The sequence below is a fragment of the Acipenser ruthenus genome, chromosome 7 (assembly GCF_902713425.1).
Source record: "Acipenser ruthenus chromosome 7, fAciRut3.2 maternal haplotype, whole genome shotgun sequence".
Taxonomy (NCBI): Eukaryota; Metazoa; Chordata; class Actinopteri; order Acipenseriformes; family Acipenseridae; genus Acipenser; species Acipenser ruthenus.
This window is the reverse complement of record NC_081195.1, coordinates 34885087-34910488: the sequence shown is the minus strand read 5'-3', so window position 1 is coordinate 34910488 and position 25402 is coordinate 34885087. Positions and strand designations below refer to the sequence as shown.

Here is a 25402-nt window from a genome sequence, read left to right as displayed (position 1 = left end):
GCTCCACGCTCACCTCGGTGTCTTCATTAACACCTGGGGATTACAGTTCTCTCTTTCAATACCATGAACAGTGAGGCTGTCTCAACAAGCTGCCAAAAGAACGTCAGCCTGGGATCTGTAATTATATGATTAGGGGTGGAAGCGTTTGATTTGTCTGTGGGTCTAGAAAGCCAAGTTTTATTAAATCCTTCACATCAACACCACCTAAAACAAACTAGAAAAGGCCTTTGATTCCCAAGCTGCGTTTAGACTTGTTTCTCTGGGTGGTGAGGGTGGGGGCCGAGCTTCCTCCAAATACCAATTAAAAGTATTCTCCGAGAAAGGCTACAGCTTCTCCTGGGGGATTAACACCTTGTCTGCCAGCCAGTTTACACCCACTTTGTAAAAGCATCAATGGAGTAACCTTGTAATCCCCTGCAAGTGAAAGACAGGCCAACTGGCACCCTTTTATAGTGAGCTGTGCCAATACATTTGGAGTGGATTTGATGTATTTAAAATAATCCTCAACGCAATGAGACACGGTACCAGTGAATGGAAAACAAAGGCCGATAAATCTGAGAGTTTTCTGGAATAAAACTCTTTGAAATACCAAAGTAAAAATACAGGGCTGGCTAAACGGGACGAGTTAGGATAGTTACCTATTTTTAATGAATCGGTTTATATGCAGTGAAACCTTGCTATTAAGGCTAGAAAGAGAAGAACAAAACATGGCCTTAAATCAGGGGGTGTACTTACTACAAAAGGTACATGGTCGAAACATTTGTCAAACAATTTTACTAAGATGTTATTTATTTAATATGCCCAATTATTTTACCCCTGATTTCTCCTCAATTTACAATGTCCAATTATGTTCGTCCACCGCAGTGATTCCCCACACAGCTCGGGAGAACTGAAGGCTCAGTGGGCATCCTCTGATCCCACAACCAAGCCAAATGTCTCTATTATACCCAGGAACTTGAGAGGAGATGTCAGAGAGCTACCAGCCTCTGGAGGACAAAGGCCAGCCCTGCAGGTATTTGCCTGAGCTTCCCAGGCACTTGGCATGTAGGGTCCACTGCAGCCCGATGAGGAGAAACAATCTGTGCCAGTTTTGCCTCCCTAACCTGCAGGAGCACCAGAGCCAACGCAATACCCCCTCCGGAATCCACAGCGAAGACTTTGCACAGCCAGGACACAAAACCAGCGCTCCCATTACTGTATGACCCACCCTGCACACCACGCGGACATGCTTTCACCAGGTGAGCCACTCGGGGACCTCTATTGTTTATTTTATGTACTTTTTTGTTTTCTTACTTGCAGACTCTTCTAATTTACTGTTGCAAATGAGTTGGATTTTAAAGGTTGGCATTTTAAAGCATCTTGGTCTTGTTAGAGATATGGTTTGATACGTTTGGGGTGGCTTAATTACAGGGGTGGCCTTAATATTGACAGTGGCTGCAGCCAGTGGGAGCAAACCACGACTGTAAAGAGGTGTTGATTGCAAGGTGGCCTTACTTTTTACTGTACGTATAGTGATGTGGACCTGAAAGGATTACTACACATCGGGTCCCAACAGCCACCAGATAAGAAGACTTCTCATTGAACTGGGAACCTAAAGGTAAAAGACCTCCAATATATCCTATTGGAATAGTCTCACTTTGTGAGACACTAAATGCTGAAGACAAAAAATATTTTTCAATGCTGAATTCAAACCAATGAAGGCATTGACTGACACATTCTGTCAAAATGTGTCTCTTGAATTGCACCTTGAATGTATATGTTTAAACATATGGAGGAATTCAATGCAAGAAATGTCTCCTTGTCACGGTACGGACCACTGCACCTCGTTAAATCACAGACCTCTGAAAGACACAACAATGTACTAGGACGTGATCTTTCTTCTTATATGCTAATGGTGGTTTATGTAAGCTCATTCTTCAAATGTGCATTTGTGCAAAGGAAAATATATGAGCCAACTAGAGATTGAACCCAGGTACTCTGGAACTCACCCAGGCACACACCCAGGTGAGCAGGCGGGCCAAGTGTTTAGCGTGGGGTGACCCTGGTAAATCTCTTTTCTACAAGCCTGCTGATCGTGACGTTTTTCAACAGAAACCTGCATTTTTGATTTTTTTTTTTTTAAATCGAGTGTGCAGAGAGGTCCAATTGATCTAAAACAGGGATGAATTTGATTATCATTAAATTATAACTGCTAGAAACCTGAATAGAGGTTCATTTTTTTTTAAAAAAACAAAAAACATCTATTTAGTTCAACTGAATCAACCACCTTATTTAAACTGCTGAGAAAGAAATAAATAAAAAGAAAGAAAGTCTTAAACCCCTCGTGGCCTGGGTTCCAATCCAGCTAAAGTTGCAAGTAAAATGATTTTGGATGTCCCAGCCTTGCCCCCATTGGAAATAAGTCCACATCGCAAAACTACGATCACTAATACTATAGGGAATATTTTTCTAAATTTTGCTTGTTGACTCCAAAACATTGCCCGGTATTGAGACAAACACCTAATTTAAGTTCCTCCAAACTAGAAGCACCTGAAGAGAGCTAGCAATACTGAATCCTTTAGACCGTACTTCCTAAAGTTGCTGTTTAAAGATAAACCAGGGATAGAATGAAGACCCACTGCACAGCAGTCTGATCCATACCTGCCTTTACTATGATTTTACACACTGTGGCTAATCAAGCTTGCAATACAACCTGGAATGGGTGAAACTGCTACGCAATAGGAGTCTCATGCCTCTCTTCCACTGTACAACCGAGCCCCGCCAGGGCTGTACCGAGCCCTCATGGTGTGGTTGACAGTAGCCTGGGTTGTTTTTCCACTGCAGAGCTGAGCCGTGCTACTGATGTCGCACACAACGACAGTTGTTATTAATTAACTGTTTGCCAAAAGATGCGCAAAACAAGTGGTGTTCAAAAGTGAATAGTCCAACGGTACAGCTGTAGCTTGTATATATTTTGAAACTATATTTAGGAATGTCTTTATAATCCACAAATGTTACTGATTTACTAAAGTTCAATTAGTTCTGTTGAAGGGGAAAAAAATAGTTTTTAAAAACATGATTTGCCAAACATATCCCTTTTAAGGATAGTTATTTTTTTCTAGTTGTTTTTTGTTTGGGTGCTTAAATAAAAGAAGCTGCGCGAGCGCAATGAGAGCCGTAGTTGTGTGTGTTGAATGTATGGTACAGTATTTTGTTTGGCTATATTTTTGTAAGTAATTTAGAATGGTTTTATTTTCGCATTTGTTTTCTTTATATTAATATAATAAAAGGTAAAGGATGAGAAATTTGGTAGAATTTTGTGTTTCTGAGTGTGAGTTAAGTGTACCATACCCTCGGTTTACTGTATGTCCAGTTGTTTCAAATCATCAGAAATTCGGCATAAACTGACTCAGGACTCCAGATCTTCCTGAACACTTCTATCTGCCCACAGAGAAACTAGCGCCTGCACTTCCATCACACACCATCTCTCATCCCACTCGCTGCCCGCAATGTTTGTTGTTTTTCTTTCTGGAGTGTACTAACTGACGCAACGTAATGACGAAAAAAAACTGGTTTTGCCAGGTAGTCCTGTGATTCATGCCATGCTTCCACCAAGTGCCGTCCTGCCACAGTGTCAGTCAAGTTCCATTTGACAAGCTGTCTCGGGGCTTACAGAATCGCTCTGCTCAAACCTGCTGTATCTCTCCGTCACATTCAAATTTATACGAAAATAATTATTTGTTGGTGTGAGCTTACTGTTGTTATTTTTTTAGTTTCTGTGCACTACTTTTACAGGGCCTTGTTGACAGTCCAGTTTGTGTACATGTCTCAAAGTTTTGAGTTTCTTTTCCCTTTTCATGCATATAAAAACAAATAAATAAATACAAATAAATATCTGTGCCAAAACATGCGTGGGGTACAGTGGTGAGTAATCAAAAATTTGTAAGAAACACAGGTAGAATTATTTAAAAAGAAACTGGACGAGCCCACAGTTGCTAATAAATTAACATCAATACCAAGTTACTTCCTAATTGAACGAGCGGAAGACAAGCTACTGGTAGCTAAAGAAATACAGTGTGACATATGCATCTACTGGAGGTATGGACAGATGCCATACACTACACTGCCTGGTAAGTTTACAAGACGGTCTACTCGATTGGATTTTGAATTGCCTTTTCAAATGGTCCCCTGGTATACTCTGGGTCTCTTTATTGTAGAAGGCCGAATGAATGCCAAAAAAATACATCCTAAGCACTTTAGCATCATTGCAGATCAAGTCCACCCAACAATGCTGCACTAGACAGTAGTGCAACCCTCCATGGTGTCAGAACTGTGAGACAATGGTTTGAGGAGCAAGGCCTACCACAATCTCCGGATCTAAATCCTATTGAGCATGCTTGGGATGAACTTGTACAACGCATTCATCATCACAGGCAGCAGTGTGGAGTAGTGGTTAGACCCGGAGGGTCGTTGGTTCAATCCCAGGTGGGGGACACTGCTGCTGTAACCTTGAGCAAGGTACTTTACCTAGATTGCTCCAGTGAAAACCCAACTGTATAAATGGGTAATTGTATGTAAAAATAATGTGTAAAAAATACTGCAGTTGTATGTAAAAATAATGTGATATCTTGTAAACAATTGCAAGTCGCCCTGGATAAGGGCGTCTGCTAAGAAATAAATAATAATAATAATAATAATAATAATAATAATAATAATAATAATAATAATAATAATAATAATAATAAGACACCTTCCAACACCTTGTGAAGTCTATACCATGTCGTGTCAAAGCTATGTACAGCTCAAAGGGATTTATTAGAAATGCAATGTTTTTTTTTTTTTTTTTTTAGTATCCTGGTAATTCTTTAACCATAAAAAAACTCATACATTCCATACAGTAATCTCTATAATTACCATTCTTTTATGAGACCAGTTTTACTCATTTACTTATCCCTCCTAATAGTTGTTGAACGGAAGTGTATGTAGCTTTTTGTTTAAAAATGTATTTCTGCACTGCAAAACAAAACCTGTGCGCTCTCTTTTTAACCTCCCCCCAAATTCCAAGGAGGGCTGAAATTGTGCTTTGGGAAACAGTGGCATCTGTAGTGCAACAGCAAATCTGTGTGACCATCACGTGTGTAACTGCACAGCAGAGCAACACAAACCTGCGTGAATCTGTTTCTTATTAAGAGTGGTGACTGGGGATCCCAGAGCAAGGTGAGTGGTGGACACTGCCTGCAGATGAGTTATAACCTGAACAAAGGACTGTAAATCTCCGGTAGATCCTTAAACCATCTGAAAAGCTACTTTGCAGAGAAGAAATCTCTAGGAGGCTGGAAAAGGCTCAAAATGGCGAAACAAGCTGCCAACAGCCCCCCAGTGTGCCCCTTTTCAACAGGTACTAGGAACAGCTCTGAGGTACTACGGTGGCGTTAGTGCTTGAGGGAGCGCTTTCACATTTGAAAATTCCGTCAGAATTCAGGTGAATATTTAACTTTCAATTAGCTGGAGAAAGAGGATAACCCATCACCGTATTACAGTATGTCAAAATGAGTACCTCGCAAGACTACAAAGTAGAGAAATAGCCAGTAAGAATGCTTTATATACCAGGTCGCAGACAAAAGTATTTGGTCAGTTAAAAAAGAAATGAGAAAAACCACAAAGAAAGTGATTTCTATCATTTGTTATTGTTCTATTGAAAGATGTAAATTAGAGATTCAGCTTTATAATAAAACAAATTATTACATATCATGCATAAAATGAAAAATAGTATGCAAAAAATATTCATACTTTGACAAAAGTATTTGGGCAATCAACATATTTCGTAGAAACTCATTTGTTGTTAATTATTGACAGTTATCATGATTGAAAACCAACACCTGATGACAATTATAGAATAAATAAATACATAACACTATGTAACACAATTTTTGTTCCTGGGTAGTAAGTGTTATTTCCTAATTGCTTATGCCTCAAAAGTATAGAAAATGGCTATTATTCCCCACAAACTTTGCTTTTGTGGCCAGGAGTGATATTTTGAAATTTACCTATTTCCAATGAGAAAACGGGCGAATTTGTGTCTTTTCGTTCACATAAAGTCAGAAAAAAACAACATATGAATCCAAATTAACATGTATTTATACTAAAGTAATACAAAAATGACTACAAAAGATTTAGAAGTGAGTAGTTTTTCGAGATTTATGATTATACTGTAAATCACTTTCACGAATCAGCCCCCAAATGTAGTCTCCCATCATGTTCTCGTTATACTGTCCTTCATTGACAGCTCATCCAGGAGCCTCAAAGCTGTGCTGCTCCATAATGGTAACAAGTACCCGTCTCTTCCCCTGGCTCACTCGGTGCACCTCAAAGAGGATTACAAGAGCATCAAGACCTTGCTGGACGCCTTGAAGTATGATGAGTACGGCTGGGACCCCCGGAAGGCGCTGATGCCACCACTGCACATCAAATTGGGCCTTATGAAACAATTTGTCAGAGCTCTAGATAAGGAGTCGGCAGCCTTCAAGTACCTTCAAGACTTCTTCCCTAAGCTGTCTGAGGCAAAGGTCAAAGCCGGTGTCTTCGTCGGACCACAGATAAAGAAGATCCTGGAGTGCAATGAATTCCCCAAGAAGCTCACTAGTAAGGAGAAAGCGGCTTGGAACAGCTTTGTCGCAGTGGTTCGGGGCTTCCTGGGCAATCACAAGGCCGAAAACTATGTGGAGCTGGTTGAGACTCTGGTGAAGAACTACGGCACAATGGGCTATAGGATGTCCCTCAAAGTCCATATCCTTGATGCTCATCTTGATAAATTCAAGGAGAACATGGGAGCGTACTCGGAGGAGCAAGGCGAGCGCTTCCACCAGGATATACTGGACTTTGAACGCCGCTACCAAGGACAGTATAACGAGAACATGATGGGAGACTACATTTGGGGGCTGATTCGTGAAAGTAATTTACAGTATAATCGTAAATCTCAAAAAACTACTCACTTCTAAACCTTTTGTAGTCATTTTTGTATTACTTTAGTATAAATACATGTTAATTTCGATTCATATGTTGTTTTTTTCTGACTATGTGAACGAAAAGACACAAATTTGCCCGTTTTCTCATTGGAAATAGGTAAATTTCAAAATATCACTGTCCTGGTCACAAAAGCAAAGTTTGTGGGGAATAATAGCCATTTTCTATACTTTTGAAGCATAAGCAATTAAGAAATAACACTTACTACCCAGGAACCAAAAAAAAAAAAAAATTGTTACACGGTGTAATCATCAAGTGCTGAAAAATAAATGGGAAATTTGTGATTAAAAAAAGCAACAAAAATGGTTAAAACTAAACAGTACAGCAACAATCTCAAAATGGCAGTGATACAACTAAACGAAAAAGGAGAAACTACCAGAAAAATAGCAGAAAGACTCAGTTTACCGAAAAGCACTGTGCGGGCTATTACTGGCAAACATACGAGAACAGGAACTACTGCAACTAGCTCCAGGTGTGGAAGACCAAGAAAGATTTCTGCAGAATCTGAAAGAAGAATCGTTCGAGCAGCCTGGCAAAATCCTTGGATTACTGCAAAAGGTTTGACACAAGAATTGAGAGAAGATGGTCAAGAAATTCACGAGCGAACAATTCAGCGATACCTTAACAAGATGAATGTCCATGGGTGAAAACCAAGATGCAAACCTCTGATAAAAACAATACACAAAAGAAAATGATTGGAGTTTTCCATTGAAATACTTCAAGAAGCCTGATGATTTCTTCAACCAAATTTTACAGTGAGACGACTCCAAAATTTTTTTCACCAAGAAAGCAACAAACAATATGTTTGAAGGAAGACAGGAGAAGAATTTAAAGAAAAGTTAAATCATGCCCAGTGTTTATATTTTTTCTTTTTTTTTATAAATTTAGTCATCGCCAATTATTTTGCCCCGGTTTTCACCCCAATTTAGCATGCCCAATTATTATCTGTATCCTCGGCTCACTGCTCACAACCCCCCTGTCGACTAGGGAAATGGAGGCTGGAACACGCATCCTCTGAAACGTGCCCCTGCCAAGCTGTCATTTTTCGCACTGCAGATCCACAGCAATGCCACCAGATCTATAGTGCCGGAGGACAACACAGATCTGCCGGCTCCACTGCAGAGCCACAGGCGCCCTATCGGTCACAGGGGTCGCTGATGCGCGGTGAGCCGTGGATTCCCCTGCCGACCTAAGCCCTCCCTACCAGGGCAGCGCTCAGCCAACTGTGCGCCGCCCCCCAGGAACTCCCGGTCATGGTCGGCTGTGACATAGCCTGGATTCGAACCTGCGATCTCCAGGCTATAGGGCACATCCTGCACTCCGCACGGAGCGCCTTTACTGGATGCGCCACTCGGGAGCCCGCAATCATGCTCAGTGTTAAACATGGTGGAGATTGTGTGATGGTATGGGCTTATTTTTCTTCCTCAGGCACTGGCGACCTTTGTATTGTAGAAGGATCAATGAATGCTGCAAAATATCAATACATTTTGCACTCTCATTTGTTACCCAATGCTAGAAGGCTTATTTGATGGAAGTTTGTATTCCAGCAGGATAATGATCCTTAGCATTCTGCAAAGTCTACAAAGGAATTTCTGAAAAAAAGGAAGATTACAGTTATGGATTGGCCATCTCAGTCCCCAGACTTGAATCCCATCGAGATGTGGATTGACTTGAAGGCTGCTGTTGCAAAAAGGAAACCAAAGCTGTATGTGTTGAAGAATGGACAAAAATATCACCGGAAAGATGCCAAGAACTGGTTTCAAAATACAAAAAAAAAGACTGCAAACTGTAAAGGAAGCAAAGGGTGGGCACACAAAACACTAATGTAAGGGTGCCCAAATACTAAATATTTTTGTCAAAGTATAATATTAGTTTTTGAATGTTTTTTTCATTTTATGCATGTTATGTAATAATTTGTTGTTTAATTATAAAGCTGAATCTCTACTTTAATTTATATTTTTCAATAGAACAATTAGAAATTATAGAAATCACTTTCTTTGTGGTTTTTCTCATTTGTTTTTTTAACTACCCAAATACTTTTGTCGGCAACTGTAGTTATTACAAGCATTTATACATACATTCACACACACATACATTATATATATACAGTGCCTTGCAAAAGTATTCCTGATATTTGATAAAGGGGGGTGGTGAAATTTTTCACAAAAGTATTCAGACCCCTGACCAATTCTCTCATATTACTGAATTACAAATGGTACATTGAAATTTCGTTCTGTTTGATATTATATTTTAAAACGCTGAAACTCAAAATCAATTATTATAAGGTGACATTGGTTTTATGTTGGGAAATATTTTCAAGAAAAATGAAAAACTCAAATATCTTGCTTGCATAAGTATTCAACCCCCACACATTAATATTTGGTAGAGCCACCTTTCGCTGCAATAACAGCTTTAAGTCTTTTGGGGTAAGTATGTACCAACTTTGCACACTGTGTCGGAGTGATTTCGGCCCATTCTTCTTGGCAGATTTGCTCCAGGTTGTTCAGGTTGGTTGGACGACGCTTGTGGACCGCAATTTTCAAATAGTGCCACAGATTCTCAATGGGATTGAGATCAGGTCTTTGACTGGGCCACTGTAGGACATTCACATTTTTGTTCTTGAGCCACTCCAATGTTGGCCTTATGCTTGAGATCATTGTTCTGCTGAAAGGTGAATTTCCTCCCAAGCTTCAGTTTTTTAGCGGACTGAAGCAGGTTCTCTTGCAGTATTTCCCTGTATTTTTCTCCATCCATTCTTCCTTCAATTTTAACAAGATGCCCAGTCCCTGCAGATGAGAAGCATCCCCACAGCATGATGCTGCCACCACCATACTTCACTGTAGGGATGGTGTGTCTTGAGGCATGGGCACAAAACCTTTTCCCACATCGCAGCTGGGTCACTCTCATGCTTTCTGGCAAACTCCAGACGTGCTTTCAGATGGTACTTTTTGAGTAACGGCTTCTTTCTTGCCACCCTCCCATACAGGCCAGTGTTATGCAGAGCTCTTGATATGGTTGACTGGTGCACCATTACTCCACTCCCAGCCACTGAACTCTGTAGCTCCTTCAAAGTGATTGTTGGCCTCTCTGTGGCTTCTCTCACAAGTCTCCTTCTTGTTTGAGCGCTGAGTTTTGAGGGACGGCCTTTTCTTGGCCTGGGTGGTGTGATGCAGCTTCCACTTCCTGATTATTGATCCAACTGTGATGACTGGGATATCCAAACACTTGGATATTATTTTATACCCTTTCCCTAATCTATGCACCACAGGGATGGAAATAAGACTCCCATTCCATAGCAGTTTGATACATTCCTGGTTTTACTATGAGTTTAATAAGACACACCTGAGCTTGTTACCTATACACTGTGGCTAATCAAGCTTGTAGAAGAACTGCTATGCAATAGGAGTCTTACTTCCATCCCTACACCACACCGCTGAATGAAAGCAGCGCAGGAGACTGGGTTGTGCGTCTCAGCCGCAGTGAAGATGACAGAGGATGAAAACAATTAACTGTTTCGAACTCCAGCACAGATTCTCCAAAGGGATGGGGTCTGTATGCATGTGTGTGTGTGTGTGTGTTGGAGATCTGGGGAGGAGGAGGGGGTGAATAAATCTTCAGATTACGATAACTGGCAGACTGCTGTTCACATCTGCTCTTTGTTATGCGGCTCTGTCTGTTCCCCCTCGTTCTTTATACATTTTTTATTTCGAGCTGCACCCTGGCCTCTCTGAAACAGACAGCCTGTGTTCTTGCCATGATCCAATCAAGCAGACAAACTGCGCCACAGGAGGTAAATGAGTAGCACACTGACTGGAACCCAGCGCCTGCCTACGTGACAGAATAAATCCACGATCTGAACCGACAGCCAATAGAAAAAAGAAAGTCTGCTTCTAAAATTTCTACTGAACAAATTAAAAAAGGGGATCTTCATTCAATTATTTTAAAGGCTAGTTTCACAGACCCGGATCAGCATTAATCAGTCCCAGATTAGGGAGGGGGTTGAAGATGGTACGACTTATGGACTACTTGTGGATTACCCCGCCTCTTATCCCCCCCTCATGTCACATTTCTAGTAAGCTGATAAATGGTGAGTACTCAGCACTCTAGGGTGCCCCCTACCTGCTGCTTGAGCTGCTGCACCAGGCGGTCCTTCTCCCTCTTGAGCGAGGTGACCTCGTCCTGTGTCTTCTTCTTCTTGGAGGAGGAGAGCTCCAGCAGCGCGATGTTGGCGTCCTTCTCACTGATCGCTGCCAGCAGCGCCTCCTGCCTGCAACACAGAGCAACAGCACCTATTAGACACGGCTCAGCCTTATCCATGGGGTTGGTGTCAATTTCTGTTTTTTCAATTCCAATTCCTTTTTAAAATCAATTCCCAATTCCAATTCCCATTCCCTTTTAATCAATGTCAACACATCACTGATCAAAATTGCAATTAGCAGTATTCGGTTAAAATTAGCTTTCCACAGTGGCAACAATTACTTAAATTGAAGTCACTGTTAGTCAATTAAACTGGCTTCAAATGAAAGCAGTTGAACAATTACAACAATTATTATGTTTCTAAAATAGAAATTCCAATCCCTTGATGACCATGACATAGATCAATAGTATGTACAGAACAGTATACATTGAGAAATAGCAAGGACATGTTTAATCAACAATTTGATAAGCAATTCTCCAGATATATGCACAAATATAAGTATAACACACAGATGGATAGACGGATGTACACAGACACCATCATAAATCCCCAGAATATGACACTTGTGTTAATCAATGTTGATGTTTCATGACAATCAGATAAGTGGTTCTCCAGTTATATGCAAAAATGTGTATCATATAGATGGATGGATTGGCAGACAGACAGACAGACCCCCTATATGTCCAGAACCTGACACATTTTAGATTACTCAAACTAAATAATGTTAACACAATGCTTCATGACAAATGTATAAGCAATTCTCCAGATGCATTTAAAAATATAAGTGTGACATACAGATGGATGGATGTACAGACACTTCCATATATCCCCAGAATCTGACCAGTCTCAATAGCTTATGCTAAATAATGGGAATACCAAGCTTCATGACAGCTGCATAAGCACTTCTCCAGATTAAACTGCCCCTTGATATTTTACTTTGATAACTCGCTAATTTGGTTAATTCTTCGTTAGACCAGGTTGACAGTACATTGTAAAAGTACTGTACTTTACTGTGTAAGGGCACTTCAGTAATTCACCATTTCCAGTGTTTCTGTTTCTTGATGTGTAAATCAGATGGTGATATAAAAAGAGAGAGCATGTTACCTGGTAAAACATTCAGTCAAACAAGGCAGCATGTCTCGTAAACCCTGTACTTTCCGTGGTTCTTCAGCAGACAGTTTTACTCTGATGGTATTTGAAGGGATCTTGCAGGATGGTGGCTACAGAAATACCAAGGTTGCTGAGAGCTTGAAACAGAATTTATGTCCAGGTCAGCTGAAACTGAACCTGTGACTCTGGGGTGAAAGGTCACAGGCTCTCGCAGTCCCCTCTGAACCTGTGCCTCCGAGGTGAAAGGTCATGGGCTCACGCAGTTCCCTCTGAACCTGGTGGTAGGTGGTCCATCCAGGGCAGGTGTCACACAAGCCGGTGCGAGGCCAAGCTGCTGCCAGTGCAGTACCTGCTTGGTGCATTAATATAAACAGGAGTCCCAGGCGCCAGTGTGTCAGGATAAAATGCTTCCTTCGTTTTAGCCTTTGAAAGGGGGTGGGGTATTTTTTAGCTTCTTGACAAGTCTCCCTTCTCCGTCTGTCTGACTAGAATCATTGTGTGGCTGCTTTCCGTGTAAATGCCTAACTATCATTAAATCAACCTTCTCTTGCTCTCTCTCTCTCTCTCTAAACCTCAACAAAACAGAGTATATGCTCACTAGCAGCTCAACACAATCCAAACAGTATTTTATAAGAAACATTGGGTTTTAATCTACTGCCATAAAGTAGATTCAGTATTTTTTTTTTTTTCTTTTTTTTTTTTAGTGTTTTATATGTTACTGTTTGGTAAACATGTTTAACTATTTGCATTAAAAGTGCTTCTTGTTTTAAACATTTTACTTATCTTCCATTTGTGCCCTACTCTCTGTGCCAATTCAGGATTTAATAAACTTCAACTGAACCCCCCCACCCCTGTTTTAATCCCATTCGTTTTTCACAACGATATAGAGCGAGTGCTAGAAATTAAGACCTGGGGCAAGAACATTCAGAGATGCCTGAATCGAACTCTGTGATACTTTACATAAAGTGGATGAGCAGTTTCTTTGAAGCTTGTTTTAAATGAATACCCAAATGCTGTGCTTCTGATGAGGTAATAATACAAGTAACTATTAATGCAGTATCCATGAGTAATCCTATGAGAACACAATATAGAAACCAGGACGCAGTTGGAAAGTAAGGGTAGACAGACTTGGGACAGCAACTAGGAACTGGACGAGCACCAGTCGGCTGAATGCCTTTCTCTTATTCATGGCATTTCTTGTATTGTTATACTGAAAGACTTTCAAGGTGACTGATTGCCAATAATAATAATAATAATAATAATAATAATAATAATAATAATAATAATAATAATAATAATAATACACTCTTCCTAGACTCCCAATAAGGTATGGTAATTTAAAAGTAATTTCAAACACATTCATCATATTAGTATATCCTCCTCCACAATTTTGATCAAAATCCAGTGCACGGTCCCCCGGGGGGCAATTGCAAGAAAGGATCCAGTAATAACAGCACAACATAAAAATAACATCATGAATGATAACAATGGCCAGCACTCCATTCATGATTCATGATTCAGTCCTGCAGCATCAAGGCTCTCCACATCTAGGTCAAATCAAACAACTGTTTCCATTGGTTTCACTATGAACAGCCGTTTAAAAACCAGATATAAAAAAATGACGACAGAGGGGCCCGAGTATTCACACACAGGAAATGAGACAATGAAGCTGGCCCTGATGAGAGCAGGGTCTGGAGTCCGCAGGGGAAGTCTCATTTCTACGGCTCCCTAGCGCCCCTCCCACTCTGTGTCAGCAGCCAATGGGGTCTCAGCATCCCTTGGGCCTGACAATCATTTCCATGGAGAACCAGAGAATAAAATGCATGTTTGAAAATCGCTCAAGCACATCCTTGGAGAATTCACATTACCCACAAGAGCCCGTACAAGCCCATTCCACTTCTCAGTGCAGTACTTCATCGCAAAAAACAAATGTAACATATTACAAAAACTTTAAAATGCGTAACGAGTTATATTTTCAAATATCGTTAGCACTGATGAAGAAGGGCCCTGCCTGGCACTGTAAACAGAACCAGATTTCTCAACTGTTCATGGCAGGAATCTGGTTCTCATCTGGCTCTTCTCGGTTTTCGCAAACAAAACTATTCGGACCAGAGCAACAGGCACACCAAGAAAGTAAAACAGAGAGGAAAGAATCATCATACCAAATGCACATACATGCCTGTATATTTCTAGACCACTGGACTTGTGTACAGTGTATTGTATCTGGTATTGAACAATAAGCTTCGAAAAGATCATAGTTCTTGTTTATTGTTCTTACAATAAATAAACCTTCAAATGCCCATTTTCCCCACACCGAAAACATAAGACTTTAAAATGTACTAGAAAAAAAAAAAAAAAAAAGTACAGCTGGATAATTTTCGTCTCCTGACCCGTGCAACCTAATCAAATCAACTCATTATAAATGGATTGTTTTAAAATCTAAAAGGCCACCTCGACACTCAATCACCGGAAAAACTCCTGCAGAGAATATCTGGCCTTGTAATTCCGACCTTTCACCTCTGAACTGAAGGGGAAATCTCCTTAGCACTAAGAGAGTGTCCAGAGTGTGTACTCGCTAATAATCCATGTTGTCCTGTAGAGGTAAGACTGTAAGAGACAAGGGCAGGGAGAAAGGGGGTGCATACTGGCTGAATAACCCTTGATGGATGGCTAGGCCAAACCTTTTATCTATTGCAAAGCTTCCTTTCTGAAATACTCAAGACCGTTTTTCTAATTATCATGACATAGCTGTCATCCTGTGACATTTAACAGACAAGCACTGAAGGAATTTCAAAAGACATCCCTCCCATTTTGTTTTCTGATCAACTTTTATTTTAGACACACACACACATACTATTTTCAGAAGCATACAGATTAACAAAACTAAATAAATAAATAAATAAATAATAATCTGTCAAGTCACAATAAGGTCAGCTACGGCAGCACAGACTGAACTCTGTGCTTCCACCCATACTGGTCTAGCCAAATTCAGCCTGGCTATGGTCAGCTCAAAAAAAGCTCAAAAAAACAGTATCCCTAAACTACAGGACCATGAGCAGGCCAGGGGTCTATCTGGCTTCACCCCAAGTTTTGACTGTCAGGCCTGCAAGTAGATTTCTAATAAGCGGAGTCAAAGTAAAAATAAACAAGGTTCAGGTACTAACCGTGAACCGATCAATTTGGATAACACCAAAACCACATCGCTCCAAACAGTGGCAATGACAGGATCAGAACCAGAACTTATGCATACTGGTGCCACGTGAGCCAAGCTTACAGCTGCTACATGTAGGATTAGGAATAATCCATCCCATTTCTTGATCGTCAATGCAGTTTACACCTGTGAGGGTATATACAGTACATGCTATCTATACTCTGCAACATGTTTGAAATATAAACTTTTTTTGTTACACTGGCAATCATTCCATCTGGTTCTTATTGCACTTCCTGAACTTTGCTCAACTGCCTGTGTGAAAGTGCTTTGACTACGTGATCAGGAGCTGCACTTCAGTTCTAGCTGCTAGCCATAGAAATATGTAATGTAGGCTAGACCACTACCATTATGTTAGTGCCAGCACCATCTAGTGCACAGCAATGTACTGCCAGCAAAACAAATAGAAACAAGATCCAAAATGGCAGACCACTAGATGTCTCTTACAATGCAAGGCTGTCTTCTTGTTTGTAGATTGGCAAGAAAATGATTAATATTTATTTCATTATTCTTAAGAGTCTTCTAAGTTCTGTTTTACTGTTTAATTTTGGAACTGGATTACTTGTATTGTTTGGCAATCCAGATATAAATAATAATAAAAAAAAGATTAATGCAAGTCATGTTGTGATCTTGGGTCCAAAAAAATTAAAAAATGTTTTGGCAACACTGTGCCTTTTTCAGTTTCAAAAAGGTTAATATATAAAACACACACACACTCATACACATTCCCCTTCAAATCCGGTTAAATAGTTTTAGATAAACATAAAATGTAGGTCAATCTTGTTAAAGAAAGGTGTTGGATGAAAAACATCTCAAAATCGCTCCTCATGTTATTTGGATCGTGTCCACGGCAGAAATCTCCCAACAAGAGCTAATGAGATGTATTATTTCACTGGCACACACAGATAAAGCGTGGTTGTAGTGTCAGTAACCAGCATGACTTTAAAGAGACTTCAGGTTTTCAAAGAAGTGCTTTCACTTGATGCGAACAAAAGCCTCCACTTAGCTTGATGCCTCAAAGTTACAGGCAGAGGGAGAATAAAAGCAAGCCTACATGAGGGGCTAAAGATTTGGTGTGGAAGGAAACTGACAAGCAGAGAGCTGCAATTTATACAGCATGCAGGCTCTCAAAGCACTTTACTAACACTGTACAACTGAATCACTGGGCAACCAAGGGCGTGGATTCAACTGGTAAAAAGAAAAAAGAAAAAGAAACGCAAATTGTGGGTGATCACATTTTTCCAGCTTATAATAAAATTATAATAGAAACACCCACATGTTCTTTTTTCAATCTAGCAACAAAGCTCTAGAAAAACCCGAACAAACACACAGCACATTCACTTGCTTTCCTCACATCCTAAAAGCATCTGCTGGCATACGAGTTTCCAAAGCATCTGTTGTGCCGCTCTTCCCAATATCAGGCTTGTCATTATTCCAGTCCTAATGACGCAGTCCGGAGGGAATACACTAAAGCACCACAGTGGAAGTACCTCCTTGAACCCATCGCAGACAGTCTCTCACAGGTGACCCTTGCAGAGCAGGTTGGTTGCTGCCAGGCCATTGTGCCTGGGACTGGGGGGGGGGGGGGTCTGTTATCGGCCTGCTCTTTTATTGTAGTGATAATGTATGTAGAGGCCAGAGTGACTCTCCGTATCCGACAAACTTGAGCCCCCCCCCACCCCCCCAATCCCTATCTCTCCCCTCGGAGCCCCAGAACATCAGCACTCCTGACAGGAACCAGACACTTCTGTTTAACATCAGCTATAAAAAACTACAAGTTGGACAGTCATTGTCTCAGTACTCGACATTGAAGACCTAAGAGATAACCAGTCTCTTTACAGGCGATGCTTGGCCATGACTGCTTTTCTAGCGGTGATAAAACTATTTGTCTAAATTACCAGTAACATGCATTAGCATGCTTTGCATTGTGTAGCTAGTACCTAAGCAAAATATTGCAGACAGTAAATAACCACTTGCATTTTGTGAGGGGAATGGCACTACAGTCTGGCATTTAAAAGGCACTATGAGAGCTCCCCCTGTCATACAGCACTGTGCCTCTCTCAATCTGCCAGTTGTCTAATTGCACCAAATTGTGTGGTGCTTTTGGGACTAATGTCAACCACACTTCTTTCAGTCATGGCCTGAGCTACACATTCCTCTTTAAAAAGGCAAGACCAGTGTATTACCTAGCCCTCCGTCCATTTCAATAGGTGCTTATCAGACTTGAAAGAAGACAGCGGTCACCTTTTTGAAAGGGGCCTCAATCTTCACAGTATCCTCTACATAGTTCAGCTGCTCTACTGACTTTACTTTGGGGAAAGCCACTGCCAAAAACAGCTAAACTATGTTCATCTTTTTCAGCCCCCTTCTTGTGGCTTTGATCTTCCTGGAAAATTAAATAGTCCTTGATTGAGAATCTTCTTGAATTTTGTGAGTAATACTTTCCATAAAAGGCTATAAGGGCTGAAGAGATGAGAATGGCAAGTTCTGCATGTTTTCCACAGTAATGGGAATAGATTAGGAGCTGGCTTTATAGCCTTCAAGAATAGACTAGATATTAAACAAGAGAGAGAAACTATGCTTTTTACAGACAGGTCTATTTGAGTGAGCAGACCTTAAGTGTGAAGAAATTCAGTGCCTGTCTGTGAAGGCTTTCGTTTCTATGAATGGCCTGATCACCCTGCCAGGTTGATACAGTAGTTTTCAACAATCCACGCATGAACACCAGAGGCTTGTCAAACGTTTTCCAGCAAGACACAGTATTGGCAATCTGTCTGCCTACCAGACACTCTAAGACAAGCACATCTGAGTCATGGGAAGGTGACAAAGCTCCAAATCTCTGACTAGGCCTCCCCTTTTCTGCCTATATGAATGTCACATATACAGTTGTAGTCAAAAGTTTATGCCAAAGATTCTCAATCAGATTTAGATTGGGACTTTGACTAGGCCATTTTAGAACCTTGATTTTATTCTTCTTTAACCATTCGGAAGTAGATTTTGATCTGTGCTTTGGATCGTTGTTTTGTGTTGGAACATCCAATTGCGCTTTAAACTAAGTTTTGTAGCGGAGGGTTTTCCCAATATCTTTTGGTATGCTACGGAATCCATTTTACCATGCATTGGAACTAAATTGGATTAGATATTACCACCTCCATGCTTGACAGTAGGTATGGCGTTATTTTCTTTGTACGCCTCACCAGACTTTCTCCAAACGTAACGACTATCAGTGTGACCAAATAGCTTGATTTTTGTTTCATCACTCCACAAAACCTTTGACCAGAACTCATGTCCATAATTCAAAAGCCGTTTTGCAAACTTTAAGCGATTGTCCTTATGACGTTTACCTAACAGTGGCTTCTTCCTCGGCCTGCGACCATTGAGACCTTCACCATGCAATACTCGACCTCTGGTTAAAATGGAAACCCCAGTCCCACTTGCAGCCAACGCACATTGAATATCTTTGGCAGTCAATCTCGGATTGTTATTAACCTTCCTCCCAATTCTTCCACTTGTTCTTGCTGAAAGAACCTTCTTTCTCCAGACAGAGGGAGCGTTGTGACAGTACCAAGAGTCTTGTACTTTTTGATAATTGAAACATTAGTTGAAACTGTGATACTCAAATGTTTGGAAATCTTCTTGTATCCTTCTCCAGCTTTATGACAATAAATAATTTTCTGCCTAAGGTCTTTAGATAGCTCTTTACCTTTTCCCCAAATTGACTTACTGGTAATGACAGCAATCACCCTACACCTAACCCTTTTATACTCTCTAACAATGTTCACCTACAATCCAGAATTTTTCTAGACTTTTCTAGAATTAGGTTCTGCAATACCATGTAGACAATACTATCATAGCATCAATGGGTATGAATACTTTTGAATTTTAGCAATTTTGGGGTTTTGCGAAAGAAATTGCTAATCTATTTCTTGTAACTTTTTTCCACATCCACAAGACCAAAACTTTTGCTACAAAAGATTTTCCTAAAATTCTTTGTTTGAGAAATTTCTTGAAATTCTACATTTCCATTGGGGTATGTAAACTTTTGACTACGACTGTATATATGGTTGTACTGTTATAGCGTTGGAACAACAATTGGTTATTGTTATATTATCGATCATTTGCTCAGCCTTGAGTGTTTCTGACAGTCATCTAAAGCTAAAAAGCACAAGCGGATAATTGTGGTTAATATATGAGATCTTATATTTTGTCATTCTTCACAGTAAGAGTTTGGTTTTCATTTTAGAATAAAAGTAATTGCTTCTAATGTTTACATGTTATCTCCCTTTTTTAATAACGTATTGAGCCACAAGGCTGTAAATTCAGGCCTGAGAAACAGGCTACTGCCACCACGCTGCAACCTGTCTAACTTATCTGGACGTAAAATCTGTGAGCAAAATAGCTTTGGGAACACTCTGCATCCTCCCAACAGATTAAGACAATTCAGTTAAACACCTTCACGTGGGTTCTGTTTTACGAAGGCCTCCTCAGCCTTTGCTTTCACATTCCCCTCTCCACCTACAATTACTGTTTTACTCCAGGCCCTGCTGTAAAAAGCAGCCCCGACACCTGGTTGTGAAGCACTTAATGGAGCCAGCAGTGCTCGGGAAAGCAGCCTGTTTGAATTGGCAGGCCGGCCCCAAGGGCAACAGCAATCACTGAGAGTGTCAAATGGAACTGGCCTGTCACACATCCCCCTCCCCAGGTATCCCCAGCCAGCCACCTCAGCCTGGCTCCAAACTCAGCCTGCCTGGGGCACACAATGCACACACTGCCCAGGTAGCAGCTCCCAGGATTCTAGAGCCCACCCACAAACCTCCAGATTCCTGGGGCCAAAGGATAAGGGTCCATAAGAGAATCTTACCTACAAGTAACGGCCAATAATGAAATATTTAATATGTTGTTGTTTCACCTTTGATGGAACTACCATAGAATATATTTGCAGAAATTATCTTGCTAATTTAAAGGTTATTTTTTCCTAATTTATTTTATTTGTTTAATGAGCACTTTCTTTGAAAAACTTCATTATGTTGTTCAGCATTATGAGATGTTATGGATATGTATGGTAGCAGTGTGGAGTAGTGGTTAGGTCTCTGGACTCTTGACCGGAGGTTTGTGGGTTCAATCCCAGGTGGGGGACACTGCTGCTGTACCCTTGAGCAAGGTACTTTACCTAGATTGCTCCAGTAAAAACCCAACTGTATAAATGGGTAATTCTATGTAAAAATAATGTGTAAAAAACATAATGCAGTTTTATGTAAAAAATATTGTGTTATCTTGTAACAATTGTAAGTCGCCCTGGATAAGGGTGTCTGCTAAGAAATAAATAATAAAAAAACCCTTAAAATAATGTATGCAAAGCAGGTAAAATGAGCAAAATTGGATCTACACAGGATTCAATACACATTGGAAAATTAAAGTGGCAATAGACCACTTTATTTCTGCAACTATACCCCATGGGGTAATTCCATTAAAGGTGAAACAACTTCCTTCTAATTTGACCCTGTTTGGTGTTACAATAAAAAATGTGACTGTAGGACTGCTTTAAAACATGTCTGTATCAAAGGGTCCTCTTCAACTGCTGGGGGGAGCGGGGGATTATTTATTTATTTATTTATTTATTTTTTTTACAAAACTGGGGGTGTGAGGCTGTCGAGGAAGTGGTCCAGACTGGAAAAGGTTAACCCGAAACCCCCGGAGCTCTGGGGCTCCCTCCTACATTTTTCCCATTCCTTCCCCGGAACAGAGATATAAATCCGAGCTGAAGGGTAAGGACAAGCAGTTGTAAACTGATTCATGGTTTTCAATACCCCACTCCCCAGAGGGTGGCCTGTTTATTAGAGGGAACTGAAACACAATTTCCCCTTCTTCACCCCTCTCCCCTCCATCCCCTTTCAAATCAGGACACCTCTTTCTCTTCTTCTCCTTCTCAAAACTACTTGTAAACATTATTATTTAATATATTTTTCAAGGCTGGCAATTTTTATCTTTGCTATAAAAAGGATCTGTCAAATCTGTCATGACATGCAGAGCCCCTCAGCAGGATCCAGGGGCACAAGTCCAAGGTCAGGTGCCATAAATCAAGTGAAAAGGTGACCAACGAACACAAACATGCTTTACTGCATGTATCTGTGTGTGTACAACCCTGGCTCTGTGCTGAACACAATATAGCCAAGCCTGCTGAGTAGGGGAAAAGCTCCTGATAATATCAATCATATGTATCAGTCATACAACTGATTTCCTGTCCACCTAATAACACTATGATTAAAAATTAAAAAGTTTACATGCAAGTACGGTGTGCTGTACTGTATTGAAAGGTAGCACGATATACTATACCAAACACTGCAATGAGTACTTTACAGTTTTGTAATGTTTTTAGTTTTTCCCATGTGTTGTACCTGTATAGATAGTAGAATAGAAAATGATTTGTATGAATGAACACTGGTGTAAAGGTTAACGCGTTGTTTGTAGGGTGTCTCTTATTGTATAAGCGATGTCACCCTGTGCGGTTTGGGTGAGAAGACCATGAATAAATGACACCCTACACATGATATATTCACTTATTATAAATCACACAAATTAACATTGTACTCAGGAACAGCTTTAAAAGGAACATTTTTGGGAGGTTTTACATCAGCATGGAACAGGGAGCACACACTTTATGTGAAGTAAACGCAGTTCCTGTATTATTATTATTATTATTATTTATTTCTTAGCAGACGCCCTTATCCAGGGCGACTTACAATTGTTACAAGATATCACATTATACATTATTTCACACTATACAGATATCACATTATTTTACATACAATTACCCATTTTTACAGTTGGGTTTTTACTGGAGCAATCTAGGTAAAGTACCTTGCTCAAGGGTACAACAGCAGTGTCCCCCACTGGGGATTGAACCCACAACCCTCCGGTCAAGAGTCCAGAGCCCTAACCACTACTCCACACTGCTGTATGTTCCACTTTCATGTACAGTCCTGCTCGTATAAGCTAGCACTTACTATAAACCTAACATTGTGTTACCCAACATTGATTTGGATTGAATTACACTGCGTCCTCCACTAACGATTAATTAACACACAAAAATACAAATCACCATGACCTAGTTCCACAGCATGTAAAATAGTATGTGGAACAACTTCACCATGACTGAGATTCTAATACATTGAAGAACATGTGCAAAGGTCTATTATAATGCTCTAACCAGTGCCTGATCTTAATACTGCCTAAAATGTATAACACTTAATACTGCATGTGTTAACACTGTGTCATCCCAATTGGACCTGACAGAGCCAAGAAAGCATGCCATCCGTACATACTGTAGCATTGCACTAAAACCACCTGCGAGGATAATAAAGTAAGCAATGCATAACTGCAATGAGACAATGGTTTACTCACCCACTACGATAATAAAGTGAGCAATGCATAACTGCAATGAGACAATGGTTTACTCACCCATTAAACATACCCGCTGTTTTTACATCACAGTCCACATCCCACGCCTATGTACGTCTTTACTGCGGTTTACTGAAGGAAGTGACACAGGGCATAATGGAGGGGACACTAAAAGTTTATGAGAACCTCATAATCGGGTTACTGCTCCATTGTCTTACAGTACATCAGACAGAGTCATATTACTAATTGTGTGACCTGCAACCTTCTGAGAAACCAGAACAGAGAATATTTACAGCAGATGCAGGGACTAAAGGATTGCAATCCAAAGCCCTAAACTGTACTGGCTAATACTAAGAGGCAATTTAGGTATTTGCTGCTGTGACCTTACCCAGAAACTGTCCGGAAATACAATAGTTAAAGATGAGTTGACTTTTTGGGGATGTTGGAAATTCCCTCAATATGGCATTTCTCATTGCAAATATTGTACAGTATTACACCCAGGTTTAAAGGAGATTAACCCCACAAAGTATATTATATTCAAGTCTGGAAATCAGATACCATACAACCTCTTAATTTCCATTCATTTTAACATCCCACTTCAATATTTTAAATGGGTGTTATTTACACAATGCACTGCATGCAGTCATACTGTTAAAATGAAGTGTTTTTATACAGTATACATTAGTATAGATGTAGGATCACAAGTTTATAAATAAACCATTAAATACATTTTGTTTTGTATTGGATTTCTTGGTCCAACGTTATACAAGTATTACAGTATTTTATTTTTAAAATGTAGGGGGGAAAAAAAAGGAAAAAATGCTGGATTTGAACTTTTAAGCTTCCTTCCCCACAGAATATGAGAACAACTCGCAGCATTTCTTGCCCGTCTGAATGCAGAAATGCATATGGCGATGTTTGTCAACTTGCAAATCAATCGGCGATTATGACTCTGGCTGGGTGACAAAGTGGTCCCTGGAGCCAGCTTCAGGCACAGACACAGCTTGGGGTTCTGTTTCACAACTGCTAAGCGCGGCGCTGCTTCAGCTAGCTCTTACATGGAGGAATCCTCCTTTCTTCACGTATAAATCTCTGCTTAGACGTTTCAGGGGTAGCTTTCTAATCCTATAATTAATATGGCATTCAAGAACCTGTGTACACTGGCACCTTAATTATGATGCAGGAATTTTCCATGATACCATTTAATAACGCTGCAGGCAACTCTGTTGTAAATAGCTACCATACTGCAATTTATTATCAACACATAGAACTGCTATTAGCCATTTTAAGTGCCCCAGGGTTATTTTAATAGTACACTTCAACATAATTACTTTGTGTGTTTCATTGTCCAGCCTTAAACTGAAAGTTACAACATATGCAAACAGTACAACGCTGTGCAGCTCTTCTCATTGAGAGCTTATCCTGAACCACAATAGAAAGTGGTGGAGCTTATCCTGAACCACAATATAAAGGGGTGGAGCTTTTCCTGAAGCACAATAGAAAGAGGGGGGGGGGGATCTCTCAGCTCTGGTTTGTGGTGTGGGCCATTGTTTCCCAATGACACAAGGGACGTGGTTCACACCAACTCGGTTAGAACACTCTCTTGAGGTTTTTTTTTATGTGCAATAATTAAGGATCGTGGTAATACATTACGTGGTACTAACTGCAGTGTGTCAACGTTCTTCCTACATGTTTGTACTTAATATGTTTGGTGGTCCATGTAATACTGTAAATACTGACAGTCTTTCCCTCTCACCCCCCCCCCCCCCCCACCCCCATCATTGTATAACCTAATCTGTAGAATGGGGCACTTACACAAAATCATTATCAAACCAAACTGAGTGCTTGTGTAACACACATTCCCCTCAATGGCTGTAAATAAAAATTCATATATAAATTAGGGGAACAATCACTTGGACTGGAAGTGCCAGCTTTTCCCACCCCTGACCTATGTTATTCCTAAGGTCAATAGAATCACCATGGGAGGGAGGGCTTTTTCTTGTAAAGCTCCTAAATTATGGAATGCTCTGCCTGCGTCTGTCAGGGAAGCTGGGACCGTTACAGTTATTAAGTCAAGACTGAAAACTTATTTTTCTAAAATGGCTTTCTTGTCTTAATGTAACTTTTATATTACATCATTATGATGATGATAATGTATGGATGTGTGTATGTAAGTATATTTATCTATGTGTGCATATGTGTATATATTTTTTATTATTTGAACATGTTATTTAAATGGTATGATTGTGGTAGATGAGCAATATGTTTTACACATGTATTATGGTTTGATTATTTTACTATGTACTGTACAGTGCTTTGAGATACTTCTGTATAAAAAGTGCTATAAAAATGCAAATAAATAAGTAAAAATAAATCGGTATACCCCATGCACAAATGTAAATGTGACACACGGATATCCCCAGATTCTGATACACTCAATAACTTGTCTGAAAGAATAACCTGGAAACTAGGACTCATACTGAAAT

General features: G+C 40.2%; 1 protein-coding gene across 10 annotated transcripts in view; it reads right to left on the bottom strand.

Moving 5' to 3' along the window:
• Positions 1–25402, bottom strand: part of LOC117414964 (ELKS/Rab6-interacting/CAST family member 1) — a 374494-nt gene that overhangs the window by 100662 nt on the left and 248430 nt on the right. For all 10 annotated transcript variants that reach the window (XM_059026821.1, XM_059026823.1, XM_059026822.1 and 7 more), the window contains one exon: positions 11122–11269. In XM_059026821.1, the coding sequence (XP_058882804.1) occupies positions 11122–11269 (148 nt within the window). The remainder of the gene's footprint in view (positions 1–11121; positions 11270–25402) is intronic.